This window comes from Leopardus geoffroyi, chromosome D3, assembly GCF_018350155.1.
Source record: "Leopardus geoffroyi isolate Oge1 chromosome D3, O.geoffroyi_Oge1_pat1.0, whole genome shotgun sequence".
NCBI classification, from domain to species: Eukaryota; Metazoa; Chordata; class Mammalia; order Carnivora; family Felidae; genus Leopardus; species Leopardus geoffroyi.
This window is the reverse complement of record NC_059339.1, coordinates 19833864-19848849: the sequence shown is the minus strand read 5'-3', so window position 1 is coordinate 19848849 and position 14986 is coordinate 19833864. Positions and strand designations below refer to the sequence as shown.

Sequence of the window (14986 nt, the reverse complement as noted above, 5' to 3'; positions counted from 1 at the left end):
CCTGCTTCCCCAAGACCTGAAACCACCCACTTTCCAGGGTTTCTGGTATTTCTTAGCTCATTCTAAAGAAGGCACAAGATTGGTTTTGGAAAACCTCTTCTCCAAGGTGGAATATGGGATCTGAAGACCGCTTCTCTGAGGTTGGAGAGTAATGACAAGTATCTCTGGGCATCCTCTCCCCACTCAACCTGGTTCCTTCCTAGCGCTGATGCTATTAGACCGTGTATCTCAAGACAATTCAGGATCTCTGGGAGAGCAAGGTTTCACTGTGGCATCCTCCTGGACAGCCCCACCTGGGGTGATCTCACTTGGGTCCAACAGTGCTGCCCATCCACCCTCCAAGTGAGCCTGAGCTCCTGGTTGTGGAACATGGAGCACATTTCCTGCCTCTCCAAGCCTCAGTTTCTTCATCTGTAAAATGAGAATCAGAAGGTGTAAGGACTGAACAAACTGGCATGCCATGGCCACACCATCAGCACCAGCTGCAGCTTCCTTTGTTGTTACCATGTCACCGGTGATATAATCTAGTCAGAAAGTCCTTAATTCCGACACCCTGGATCTAAACTAAACTAGTTCCGGGCTTTGTTCGGACATTTGGCTTGTTTGTTTTATTTTAAAACGAGGGGCAGCTTTCACCATAGTAACTCACCAGCAGTTCTTTTTAGAAGCTAGAATTGTCAGTTCTCTGTGGAAATGGTGAGTGGTGAGTTTGGGAGTCAGACAAATACATTATGTTCCCTAAAAACTCAGTTACTACAACCCATTTAAGGTCCTCAGAAAAAAGGGGGTAAATAAGGGCCATTGCCACACTCTGGTCACTGAGCCTGGTAGGCCTCTGTCCTCACATGAGCGCAATGACCTGGGCGGGGCAGAGGGGCCTGAGCCTTCCCCAGCTCTCTAGACTGGAGCCTTCGGTTTTGGAAGCACAGGCTGTTAGTTCACAGATCTGGCTGAGGACTGACAGCACCACGTGGCAGGATCGAGGCTTAGAGGACTGGCCCAAGCCCTAGCGGGCCGGAGCTGCTGGCTGGGCAGGAAGCTGGCCACGTTCACATTGAGGGAGATGCGATGGCAGCATGAGGGACTTGAGCCAGCATGGGATGGCAGGGGATGGGGCCCTTAGCTATGAGCTTGGAGTTGCCCAGGTCCCTGCCGCTAAGGGAGGCCATGCAGCAGCCCCGAGCCACAGAGGAAGCACCAATGAAGCAGAAGTGCCCATTACTAACAAGTGTCAGGGCGCGGAGGGCAGTGCCAGCCACTGTAGGGGCTCCAGAGCCCGTGGGAGGCAGGTGAAGACAGACTTGGCCTCGCAGAGGAAGACTTCCCAATAAAAGGGTGAATTTTGCAGGGCCAGTGCTGGGCTGGGAGACCTTCCCAAGGGGCCTTTCTCTCTGAAGGGCTGTGGGTCTAGGGCCTTTCCTTGCTGTATCCCCTGATTAACACCAGCATTTTCCTGCCTGCAGAGTCGAATGGCAGAGAGCCTGCGCCTTTTTGATTCCATCTGTAACAACAACTGGTTCATCAACACCTCACTCATCCTCTTCCTGAACAAGAAGGACCTGCTGGCGGAGAAGATCCGGCGCATCCCGCTCACCATCTGCTTCCCTGAGTACAAGGGCCAGAACACCTACGAGGAGGCCGCTGTCTACATCCAGCGGCAGTTCGAGGACCTGAACCGCAACAAGGAGACCAAGGAGATCTACTCCCACTTCACCTGCGCCACCGACACCAGTAACATCCAGTTTGTTTTCGACGCGGTGACAGACGTCATCATACAGAACAATCTCAAGTACATAGGCCTTTGCTGAGGAGCTGGGCAGGCCAGTTTGCCTGTGGCGAAACCCCTGGGGTGTCACACCCCCACTCGTGCTAGGGAGACCCAGCCTAGGGGCAGAAAACGGGGGACCTGAAAAATGTCCCCCCCCCCCGGCCCTCCACCTCCTTGGCCCCCACATTTCCGCAAACATAAATATATATGGATAGATTGCTAGGTAGGTAGACACACACACACACGCGCGCACACACACACACACACACACACACACACACACATATGCACACACACAGTCTGGAGATGGCAAAGTTCCCCAAAGCGTTGAGGCCTCTTGAAGACTTAAGCAGTTGTCACCACGTTCACTATGAGCCCTTTCTGCCCCCTTCACTTTGCCTTCCCGAGCCGGCCCCGCTCTGCATGGGGGTCCTCGTGGGACTATGAGGAGAGGCGGCTGGGTCATCTGGAGGAAGCCAGCTCTGCCCAAGCTTGGGACTGGGGACCTTGCTGCTGACCAGGAGGGAGGACCAGAGCAGGGTCCATGCGCCTTCCCTGCTGGCCACGCCTACTGCTGGCCTACTCTGTACCACGTTCATTCTGGAACCAGGGTGCAAGGCCAGATAACAGCACTAACCAGACCTCTAGCCACTCACAGCTCTTTTTAAACAGCTTCAAAATATGCAGCAAAAATCCACACAATAACATGAGTGGCACGATTTGTTTCAAACTAGGCCAGCTGGGTTCCAGCTTTTCTTCTACTAGTCTGATGTTTTATAAATCAAAACCTGGTTTTTCTTCTCTGACATCCTTTTTTTTGGCCAAATCTCGTGGTGTTTCGCAGAAATATGGAAAATTTCAAATGCAGTTGAGTATTCTTTTTTAAAATGCAGATTTTCAAAACATATTTTTTTTTCAGGTGGTCCTTTTTGTGTCTGGCTTGCTGAGTGTAAAAGTTGTTATCTGGATGAGTCTGTCCCTCTGCTCCCGAGCGACACTGGGGCGGACGGCCGCCCTGTGGCAGCCTCGCGGGGCCGCGTTGTACATAAGCCTGTGCAGCGTCCTCTTGTTACTGGTGCGATTTCTGCTTCGTTTTTATTTCAGAAAATAAATGTGATGTATTTAAAGAAGGTTCTTCACCTAGGAGCGAATGAACAATAGCTAAATGTCTTTGGTATTTAAAGAGTAAATTATCCATTGGCTTTGCAAGTGGAGAAAGGGGAAGCAAGAGATGGGGCCCTGGCCCCTGCACACCTTACACCTGAGATGGGCTGAGAGCAGCTACAAGTCCTGTGAAGGCTCAGCGAGCGTTGTAGCCTGAGGGAGGCCCTGCTGGGACCTCGCACTCTGGCCCTTCATGTCCCAGGGCCTGTGGCACCCACCATCATGGAAGGACCTTGGCCAAGGGCCGCATGTAAATATGAACCCCCGCTGTTGAGAGGGAAGGCACCGCCAGAGCCCTTGCCAAACCTCCTTTTCTCTTAGCCTCTGTTCGGTACCTATATGTCCAAGGTCAGTGTGTGGAATCACAGCCAAGGACTTTAAGAGATGTACAGAGGGAAAGAGGAGCTGGTGATTGTATGAAAGTTAAAGATTGTCTACTTTAAGAAAATAAAATACCCTGAATGAGCTGAGCCTTGTCCTGATGTGCTGTATGTGTGTGGCTGACATCTGGGAGGGTGCCCAGAGACACCTTCCGTGCCCAGGGTGCTTTTTCTCTCCCCTAACCCACACATTTAGGCAGAATCATTTGGAAATCAAGACAGGGGGAGGCCTGCCAGGCCCCTGTGTCTGGAGGAGCTGAGGTTCAGGGGTGATGGTGGCTCCAAGACCCCTGCCCAGCAATGGCCCAGGCTGCACCAACACCCAGACCCGTCATACCCTAAAGACACCCCTGCCAGAGTCAGACTCATCCCCACAGAGTGGAAGAGGTAGAGAGCCTGGAGGGTGCTGACAATGCCCAACAGTATAGGGTGGGTCCTGCAAGGTGTGGGGAGGAGGGGTCCCCCCCACTATCCCACCGTTTGCCGACTCTGGCTTGTGTGGTTAGAGGCATCTCCATGTGGTGGAAAGCACTAGTTAGTAGTCAAGCAACTTTGTTCAGCCTGCACTAGGCTCCTTACAGATTATTTTAACATCTCTATGGTAGCAGGTTGTTAGCTGTGCCCCATTTTACAGATGAGAAAAGGTGTCCAAGGTCAAGGTCAGGGATTGGCAGAACAGAGAGGCAAGGGCTTCCCAAGCCTAGGGTTCTTGTCTGGCTCTGCCCCTGATCATTCTGCACCAGACAGACAGCATCCCATGGGGATCCCAGAGCCACTCTGCACCTCCTCCTCAAATGCAGGACCCACACAAAGCCCTAAGTGAGGACCAGCAAGTGGAGATGCACACGCACGCACACACGCAGACACACAGCGTGCAGACACATACAGATTGGGCTTTCTCCCTCCCCCACCACGAGCCTCGTGGGGATTCCCTTCACGCCTTCCCACATCACCAAACAGCAAAAACCCAAGGGGACTTTTGTATAAGAAGAAATAGCGTGTGACTTAAAATCTTTGAGACTTATTTTACGCTTTTAATGCCAACTGTGAAAAGAGCAGTAATTTCACCATGAGCATCCTTCACCTAAAAATACACAGATAGAAGGAAAATAGAAGGATTCTGCCTTCTCTCCTGATGTGCTCAGGGATGGGGGGTGGCTTCCCTGGGACAGTCCTCCCAGTTCCCAGAGCCTGGTCCCCAGAGCCCAGTGGGCAGACTCTTCAGTGTCCCACCCTCTGCTGCAATCTATCTGCATTGCTTTTTTTTTTTTTTTAAACTTACATGAACTACCCCTCCCTGCCTCCTTTCATCAACTCTGATAAGTATGTGTTCTATATTCTTCTCTTCCCCATTTTGGAGACCATGCATTCAGTGAGGTTTTTTTTTTCATTTCATGGGCTGACTGTTTTTATTGAAGTATAATTGACATACAATCCTCTTAGTTTCAAGTATACATCATAGGGATTGAGAGGTTTTTTTTAATGTTTATTTTTGAGAGTGGGGGCAGGGGAGGTGCAGAGAGAGAGAGGGAAAGAGGATCTGAAGTGGGCTCTGCGCGGACAGCAGAGAGCCCGATGTAGGGCTCGAACTCACAATCCACGAGATCATGACCAGAGCCGAAGTCGGATGCTCAATCAACTGAGCCACTCAGGTGCCCCAATAATTCAGTATTTTTATATATGTTATGAAATGATCCCCACAATAAGTCTAGTCACCCTCTGTCTGTGCTGGTTCTTCCTCTCGTGGGCATGCTATGTCCGCCTCTTGTTCTGCTAATCATGCTCATGTGCCTTTCCCCACCCTTGAAGTCCAAGAACTGTCTATCCCTCGGGGCTCAGCTTTCTGGGTGTTGCATGTCCCCTCCTTGCCACACTCTACTGCATAAAGTGCTCACTCCAGGGCAAGGTGGGAAGGGTACCTGGCACATTCTGACCCACCTCCTTTCTCTACTGTGCCCAAACAGTTCCCAGTATGGAGAAGGCACATGCTAAGCCAAAGAAAGGCCCAGGAAAGGTCCACCAATGGTGGCATTGGCCAGAGGGAAATGAGCTCTAGGACCAGCAGCAGAGGGACCAGTGAAAGGAGGCCAGGGTTGACAGGAAGACAATCCTAAGGGTAGAGGCTCTACCTGTGCAGGAAGGCCTGGCCCAGTCCTGCCTTCTACAGGTGACTAAGCACAACCCAGGTCCCACCATGTGGCCAAAGATGCTCTCTTACAGGGCACAGTGCCCTGTGGGCTCATGGGGGTATTGCCATCCTCCCCTGTAGTTCTCTCTGTCGTCCAAGATAGTGTGATGGGTCAGTGACAATAACCCCAGCTCCCCTCAGTGACCGCACACCACATGGCCCTGTGCTGAGCCCCGTACCCACTCGTCTGATCCCAGCCTCCTCCACTCTCAGGACACTGAGATTACTGATTCGATTTTATAGAGGAGAAAGCAGAGACCAGGATGGGGAATGACTTCCTGGCATCACACTGTGTAGCAAGTGACCCAACCAGGCCTGGGACCCCAGGGGCAGTACTCCATCTGTCCATCTTCCCTGGAGCCCATGCAAGGCCCTGGCCATCTAGGACAAATAGGCATGGGCTATAGGTCTGCTGACTCAGGGGCAGGTACTAGGGAGGGGTGCAGTACACCATGAGAACAAGGGGGCCCCACCAAGGCTGGATGGCACCCTGGGGGCTCACCTCACTAAGAGATGAGCTGGGCGAGGGGCTTCAGTGCTGAGGTAGGTCCAAGGCCAGGGGCCAGCTGGTACTGCCCAGCGCATGCACCAGAAAGTCTTGACCCTCTTTGTGTAACAAGCTGTCCCAAACCGCCTGGGTATATTACAAAACCTCATAGAGAAGGCTGAGAAAGATGGCCCACCCCCAGAGAGACCACAAGGATAGCTGCTGGGACAGTGGCCAGCCTTGACTAGGCCAGACAGGGAAAGACTCTTCCGGCTGGAGCAGGCAAGTGTGTGCAGAGGGTGAGGAGAGGAGGCATCATGCAGGTGCACCAGGCTGGGAACCAGGTGGGCAGTGTCCCCACTGGTGGGCATCGTCCTTTGCTAAGTCTGGGAAGGAGGCAACTGCCCACCAAGGACTGTCAGGCTGAGGATGTGCCTGGGGCCGGGTGCATCCCATCCTAAAGGCAGGTGAGAAAGGAAAGACCCACCCCCCTGAGGCAGCCAGCCCCATCCCTGTACTCTGTGGTGTCAGGGCTAGGAGGAGCAGGAGGCTACTCTGGGCCACCTCCCGCGGCAGCCTTCAAGGAGAGAAAGGGGTGCAGCAGCTTGCCTGGCTAAGGCTGCCTGGCTGAGGCACACTGTGGAAGGGTGAGAATATCCTGTTGTGCATCTCCAGCACCCCCTATCCCTAGGCTTCTGCTATTCCCACTGCTTCAGCTCTGATGTTCCCCTGCACCTCAAAACTGCCAAGATCAGAACAACATCCAACTTCATGCCTGGCATGCCCTGTCCCTTCCCAGGGCCACCCTGCTCCTTTCTGAAGCTGAAGAGCCAGTGTCCATAGGAGAGGACTCACATCCTTAGCTCCCTCCCCAGCTGGTGCTCTCCTCTGGGTAGGGAGGGACACCTGTTTTAACCCTCACGGCTTCACCCAAGCCAGGCTGCACACAGTGTGTAGGGGACACAGCAGTCCCCACACCGTGGTCCTGCCACAGCTGGGCCAGCAGCTCAGAGTTCAATCCAGTCTCACAGGTGCACCCAGTCACCCTGGTTCCAGGCCACTGTCATAGGGCCCAAGGGGCCTGGGTCATGGCCAGTGGGGCTGGTAGGGAGACACTTCCAGGTCCCCGGTACTATTCAGCTGCATCCCAAAGTTCAGTTACAGAAGAATCCTCAATTTCGGCATTAGAGTTCTCTCCTACAGAACGCCTGGCCACAAAATGAGACCTGTTTCTGTGTGTGGTTAGCAGAAACAAGGGAACAGAGATTCCCCCAGAATCCCCAGCGGTCACTTAGGGCCCGGCTGACAGGGAATGTGGCCTGGAAGCTTCTGCGTGGTATTTGCCTCTCCAATCCTGGTTTCTCCCGTGCCTGACTTGCACCACCCGGGGGCCTGACAGCCAGGCTCCGTCAGGCAGTCATCGATCCTGTGGTACCCCCTGCTGGTTACTCTGGGAAACCACACACTAGGCCAGATCTGGCCAGACACCAAGGACTCAGGGAAGACCTACTTCCCCCCCACAGATACCCAACACTACAGACGAAGCAAGTGAGACACAGTGGCTGGAACAGAGCAAGGGCCCAACACATAACTATGTAATTAATGAAGGAAGGGAGGAAGTGAATTGCGGCGAATAACTGACAAATGATCCTTTAAAATACGGCATAAAACCTAAATGCCAACATTTGTTGAGTGCCAGGCACTCTGCCAGGTGCAGAGGGTGCCTTCTGGTGTGGCAGTGGATAGAAAACCCATACCAATGACCACCAGTAGGAGAGCCGTCTGAGTTCCGACTATCCCAGCAGACCACAGAGGCACACATATTCCCGTGCTCGGTAATGAAGCTGAGGCTCTGACAGGCTATGTTACTGCCCAAGGCCACACCCTGGTTAAGAGTGAGACCACTGAAGTGGATCCACTCACCCCACCCTGTGGCCCAGTGAGGACACAACCTAGGACACAGCCATACTGTCTAACCCAGAAGCCATCGTGCTGAGTTCCCCCAGGCAGACCTCTTGCAGTGTCTGGCGCACTGTGTGTCTCCCTTTCTCCCTCCAGCTACCCCCACCCACCACGACTGCACATTCCTCACCAGAGTGTCCCAGACCTCCCTTCCAGACACGCCAGAGACAAGGAGTAGCAGCCAAGAGATCCTGTGACAGAAGGCCGAGGCTCACCGCTGGGGCCCCCAGTCAGACTTGTCAGAACCACAGCCCCCCTACTCCTCGTGGTGGGCCCAGTGATTGTGGATTCCAGAACAACTTTGCAGGAAGGAGATGGGGCGGGGCCCTTCCCACCAGAACACAGATCACCATAGAGCTTTTGTAATCGAGACAGTGTAGGACCGGCAAGGGCTATACAAGAAGACCTAGAAACAAACAAAAATCCAATTCACGTACCTTCACCAGCTAAATGTAAAAAGCAAAACCCTTACACTTTTAGAACAAAATAGGACAGACTATCTTCATGAGCTCTTAAGCAGCACCAAACACAAACATGCACACACACATGCACACACACGAAAAACTTCTGGGCCAATGAATAAGCAAATAAACAGTGAAAAGCCATGCAAACAACCCAGGAAATGGTATTTGCAGTGTATGTAGCCAACAAAGGGTTGGAATCCAGGATATATGAAACACTCCCTCAAATCAATAAGAAATGGAAAAACAACTCAACAGAATGTGCTCGGGCTCCGGGGAGGCACTGGGCAGGAGAGGAGACACAAGTGGCGCCAGGCAGAGGAAAGATGCCGCCTCTCCCAGTCGCAGGGGATGGCAAAGCCACACAACAGTGAAACAGCACAGCACACCATCAGGTTGCTGGTGAGGATGTGCACCAGGCTCTCTTCCGGCTGGAGGAGGGTGGGCTGGGAAGCAATTGCAGCATCTGGCCAAGCTGAAGGCCATGCATTCTCCCACCCCCACAAGGATGCTCTCCTCCAGCAGAGGCCTTGGAGGGACTCCAGGAAAATCTGAGCGGGAATGCTCAGGATCAGAGACAACCAGCACGCCGCATCAGCCGAGCAGGAGTAAGTGTCTGTTCAAACACCAGAAGGGCACGCCACAGATAAAATAGGAAAACGGAGCCCATGACAGAACATGGATAAATCTCAAAATAATAACATTAGGTTCTCTAGGTAGCAAGGGTATACATTCAGTAAGATCCATTTGCATAGTTTTAAAACATGCAAGGCAAGATCACCAAATAACTACATTCATGGTAAATTATAAAGCCATGCGTTAGGGATATACTCAGAAATTATTGGTGGCTCCAGGGAGGGCAGGAGAAAGGGTGCTAGGTGGGGAGGTGGGGAGCTTCACGGGGTGCTTTGACTGTCATTACTTTTTTTAAAAACAAAAATATCAAGCAAATATGAAATATGGCAGAAGGTTAAGACTTAGCAAAGCCATGATGGTACTCAATGTTTCTTATTATTGTCTCTGTATTTCTCTGAATGCTTAAACAGGTCACAATCATTTAAGAGGGCTGGCTGGGAGCTCCACACCTCAAGGAGAGTTCCTCCATGGTGAGTACAGGGCATTTACTTAGTTCTGCTCTGAGCATTGGAGCTTCATAGACATCCCAGTATTCCAGTGGCCCTCAACCATGGCCTCGAGGGAGAATCAGCCAAGGTGCATTTGAGAAGATATGTGTGCCCATTCCCAGAAACAGATTCTGTTGGCTTGGGATATGGCCAGGGATAAGCAGGTCTTTTAAAAAAAACAAAAAAACTACCAGAAGCTTCTGTCATCTGGTCTCACATGCCCAGCCCAGCTGGAAGAAGGCGTGCCTCCCAGATGAGCAGCAATCCCAGGCCCCCAAGGGCTCGCTCGGTTTTGTCCACCTCTCCGCACCTGATCCCATAGTCATCTCTCTCTGGGACCCTCAACTCAGAGAGCGCTCACATGTGGACTTGATGTTTATGGCGTGTTTCATGCAGGGTGATACACTACATGCTTAGCAAGCATCTTCTCACTTGCCTTCACTTCAGGTCTCCGAGGCAGGTAGTATCAGCCTCACTTTAGAGATGAGGAAATAATCCATCCAGGGGCATGCAAGGAACGAGGGGGAGGGCAGAGGGAACCTAGGACTGTCTCACTCCGGGGCTGCGATGCCTTTTTGCCCAACTTTAATTTTAAAGCACCCCCTTGAAGACCTTGATATCATGCCTCTTGGAATAAGCCCCCCATTTAAAAATGTTCATTGCACCACGTGACAAGGCAATGTCATTCTGACACAAGATCTCAACTCTTGAGCTGCAGCAGGTGGGTGGCCATCACCCTGGACTCTGCATCTAATTAGCAGAAACAGGTGAAGGGGACCTTGAGCCTGAGGGAAGAGTGGCCTTTGGGGCAGGCCTTCTTTAATCCTTAAACATGCTATGGCACTTCACAAAGGAAGACATTTACAGGGCTATAATCATCAGGGAAACACAAATTAAAACCAAAATGAGATACTACCACATACCCACCCACAAAAATAGCTAAAATAAAGAGCCAGGAAAGATCAAGTGTGGGTGAGGATAGAGAGCGTGTGGAACTCTAAGACACTGCTAGTGGGAGTGTAAATTGGTGTAACTATTTTAGAAAACCATTGGTGGTACCTTCTAAAGCTGAACATAAACTTATCCTATCCCCAGCAATTCCACTCTTAGGTATGTCTCAAAAGAAATGCCTCTACGCATCCATCAAAAGACATGAGGATGTTTACAGACACTCTATTCTTGGTATCCATACACTTGACATGATTCAAATGTCCATCAGCAACAGAGTGGATAAATAAACTGGAATCGTATACTCATATAACATGAATACCATACTCCAGTGCAAATAAGCAAAAATCATACGTGGATCTCAGAGATAAAACGTTGAGCAAAAAGAAAGCTAGAAACAAAATATTTCAGCCTATATGTTTCCACTGATGTAAAGTTTAAGAAAAGGCATAAACTAATCTATGGTCTTATGAGTAGAAGATACTGTTCACCTTTGGATGAGGGGTAGAAACTGGTATGGGGCATGTGGGAAGTTTTCAGAGTGGTGGCGATATGTACAAATTTCTTAATCTGGGTAGTGATTCCATGGCATGTCCACTTGGTACAATGTAATAAAACCTTCATGTATGATTTGTGCCTTTTTGATATGTATGATGTATCTTAATAAAATTATAACTTTTTTAAAAAACGTGCTTTAGACCATGATCTGCAGCAGGGCACATGAGTGACCTGGAGTGGAGACCAAGGGGCCACCTGAGTGCCCACTGAGAGCCTACCTGAAGGTAGCTGAGCCACATGCTTGAACGCCAGGTGCAGGTTCTTCCGACAGGCTGACTGAGGGTCGTTCAGCAGGTAGGACAAGGCAAGGATGACATCATGCTCTAAAAAGCCCTCTCTGGGGAAGAGAAGTCAGATTTAGACATAATTAAGACCATGCCCAGAGAGGATCCAGTAAGAACCAGGGGGAAGTTGCCCACCCGCAACCCCACCTGGAGCCTGACTGAGCCTGTGCTGGTTGGTGCAGACCACATCCCTCTGGCTTCCTGAAAGAAGAAAAAGGCCAGAGGTGGACCATATATTACAGAATCCCTAGAGGCCAGGAGTGTGGCTTGGGTGGCAGTGGAAAGAACCACGCACTGGAATCATGCAGCTCTGCCCCTTCCTTAGCTAGGACTCCAACTGCTCTTTGTGCGCCTGGATCCTTCCTTTCACTCTTGTGAGCCTGTAAAATGAGGATGATGAGGCAGCAGAGCCTCACAACTGACCCACCCTGAATCGGGGCTGCACCCACCAGGGCACACACCCCCTGAAGCTCCAGGCTCCACAAGCCCCGCCCCTCAAAGCCTCTTCCTTTTCTCCCAGCTGAATTGTGAGCTTGCCAACAGCCAGATGCTGGCCTCCAAACCTATGTGTGCCTGTTATGTTTGTTGTTATAATTATGTAAGTTAATTAGCTATTAGGTAAGCCAATTAGATGTGAGAAGAGTTTTGTGGGTTTTTTTTTTTTTTAATTCCTTATGAAAACAAAGTTGATTGCTTCAGGAAGACTCAAAAGTGAGTCTCAAAAAAAAAAAAAAGTGAGATGATCATAAAAGATTCTAGAAGGTTTTTACATGCAGATTACTCCATTAATGTCTGAGTTCTCCACTCTATCTTAAAGAAACCAAAGCTGCAAATTAGATGATGTTACAGGTGTGGTTTAAGCAAAAGAGATGATGGGAAACACCAACCAGTGGGCCCACACCCAAGAAGAGGCCTGGGTGACACACAGGGTGGGTGAATGCCTAATTATTTGTGTTTGGAGTTAAAACGAACAGTTTAGGGGTGCCTGGGTGGCTCAGTCAGTTAAGTGTGTGACTCTTGATTTTGGCTCAGGTCATGATGTCACAGTTCGTGGGCTTGAGCCCCACATCGAGAATCTCTGCTTGGGATTCTCTCTCTCTCTCTCTCTCTCTCTCTCTCTCTCTGCCCTTCCCCCACTTGCTCTCTCTCAAAATAAATAAATAAACATCAAAAAAATTTTTTAATGAACAGTTTAAAGGGAATGTACAATTTCTTCAATTCCTGGCTTTGTAACGATTTCTTCTCATTAACCAACTGCATATGGTGAGGGCTTCTGAGGTCACCTCTCTCAGGCCTGGGATCAGAAATAAGTGAGAACTCAGTGTGAGGCCTGTGCCCAGTGCCTGGCACGCAGGAAGTGCCCAACCGATTGTTCTCCTGCTGTGATGGCCAGGACTTAACCATGTGGCGAGTTCTGAGTTGTTCTGGGACAAGAAAATCATAGTAGGATACCCAGGTTGCAGGGACCTTTTCTGACCACCCATCATGAGGTGTCCTGCCCTCCTCAGTCAGTGCCTGGTCACCCCTCCACATCACTCCTGCTCTGCAAGTCTGCTGTGTCTGCCCTGAGGGCAGCTGCCCCATTCACCAGCAAGCAAGGAAGAGGCAGGCAGGGGAGCTAGTCCTCCCCTGAGGCTCTCCCATTCGTGGGCTGTCACATGAACTCCTCAGGGTGACAAGATGTCGAGCCTTGGGCTGCCACCCTTATCTCCTCTTCCTGTTGCTATTTGTGTGGGTGCAAGAGGCACAAGGGTTTCAATATGAGCAGGTACTTAGAGCTTGATGGGCTCCACAAGCTACTGGCTGTAAGTTATAAGATCACCACCGAACTCAGGCAAACTTCCCAAGCTGGCCTAGGTTATCTTTGGCCCTTTGCATTCTCTGTCCATTGTGGTGTGGTGGAGCGAGCTAGTGTGTTAGAATCCTGTACCCTGGTCACTCGGTTCTCCTCCCCATGCCTGGAGGTGGCAGTGTGAGGGATAGTGGATGCTGAAGGAGTATGTGGGCCAGGCCATAGCAGGTCCTTGATCAGTGACAGTTTCTTCACTGTGCGTCCCCTTTCCCCACCCCTGCTAATGTGGCCATATCCAGGAATCCCACACAACCTCCCCAACCTCCCACTGCCACTAAACAAACCTATAGGCACCCTCACTATGCTCACAGTTTCCTTGTACTTGCCCAGGTTCCAAGCACCTGTCCTCACAGCATCTGTCAGCCCTTTTTGGGGGTTACTACCCAATGTCCATGGCAGTCCAGAAAGAGAACAAAGGAGCAGGAAGAATGAGAGGTGCTTCACCCCCCTTGCCTCTAAGTGTTAAAGCACTTTCCCTGGATCTATCTCAGATAAGCACAGTGAGACTCCAAGGTCATGACAGGAAAGGTTGGGGTCCCCAGATAACCAGGGCTCCTGCCTCCTACATACACTCCTCTGTCCCCCTTATCTATCCGCTCTTCTCAGTGCAAAGCATATGAATTGGGGCTCTCACTGTGGTACCACTTCTCCATATGCACCCCGTTTGTTCTTGGTGACCTGTCAGGCCAGGGCTGCTCATGGATCGTGCTAATCACATCTCCTTCTGGGGACCTGAAATTAGAACCCAGAGGTCAGGGAAACTGAGAGACTGAGGCCACCATCATCTGGGGATGGCCCTGAGCAAGTGGGTACGTGAGTTCACAGAGACTATCTGCAGGGAGAAGGAGGCAGCAGTCCCTAAAGAGAGGAGCACAGGGTGGCCACCTAGGCCAATGTGAGGCAGATGTCGCTGCACTGAAAAATTTATGTGCACTACCTCATTTGACTCCTTGCCCCAATGAGCAGTTGCAGATGAGGACACTGAGGCACAGAGAGCTTGGGAAGAGGCAGGACTGAGCAACCTTGAGTTTTGTAAGATGCCCTGACACCGCTGAAAAGATCTCAAGCTTCTGTAAAGGACCATCTGTTGTTTACATCAAACAAGCCGGGAGACACTGAGCACCCTGCCCTTCTATTCCTTCTTTTTGGACATGTGCACACTGGGCATCAGTGCCTGGGCAGGGCTTGAGGGCTGCTTGTGATTCTCAGGTCTGTTTTCTTTCTTTCTTTCTTTCTTTCTTTCTTTCTTTCTTTCTTTCTTTCTTTCTGAGAGAGAGCGCACGAGCGAGCAGGGGAGCAGCAGAGGGAGAGAGAATCTTAAGCAGGCTTCACACCCAGCACAGAGAGCCTGATGTGGGGCTCAATCTCACAACCACAAGATCATGACCTGAGCCGAAATTAAGAGTCAGATGCTTAACTGACTGAGCCACCCAGGGGCCCCTTGGTTCTGTTTTCAATACCAGGTAAACCTAGTGATCCCAGGTCAAGAGGGTGAACTGAACTGATATGGGAAAGCACCCCCTCCCTCCCCCGGATACACACAAACTGATAAACCAAAATTCAGAGTGCTCAAGGTCATCCAAGGGCATGCCACCCAGGGGAGTGATGTGGCTCCAAAGCATGACATTGGTTCCCAGAGACAGCTGCCCACCTGCCCACATTATGGGTCGCCATGATGTAGAGCACCTCAGTGGTCTTTATCCGCACCATGTCATTGTTATCCTTCAGCAAAGCTTTCAGGCTCTCCAGGCAGCCTGCAAGGCATAAAAACCTTTGAACATTTACCATTCTCAGAAATCAATGAGCCTAG

General features: G+C 50.9%; 2 protein-coding genes across 3 annotated transcripts in view; one reads left to right on the top strand and one right to left on the bottom strand.

The window, feature by feature from the left end:
• GNAZ (G protein subunit alpha z) overlaps window positions 1–3402 on the top strand; it is a 53334-nt gene extending 49932 nt beyond the window's left edge. Inside the window, exon 3 of the mRNA XM_045457020.1 lies at window positions 1464–3402. Coding sequence (XP_045312976.1) covers window positions 1464–1808 — 345 coding nt within the window. The 3' untranslated portion in view covers window positions 1809–3402. The remainder of the gene's footprint in view (window positions 1–1463) is intronic.
• The window catches only part of RSPH14 (radial spoke head 14 homolog), an 80310-nt gene that overhangs the window by 61547 nt on the left and 3777 nt on the right, over window positions 1–14986 (bottom strand). For both annotated transcript variants that reach the window (XM_045457021.1, XM_045457022.1), the window contains exons 3-4: window positions 14828–14930; window positions 11259–11377 (exon numbers count right to left, since the gene is read on the bottom strand). In XM_045457021.1, coding sequence (XP_045312977.1) covers window positions 11259–11377; window positions 14828–14930 — 222 coding nt within the window. The remainder of the gene's footprint in view (window positions 1–11258; window positions 11378–14827; window positions 14931–14986) is intronic.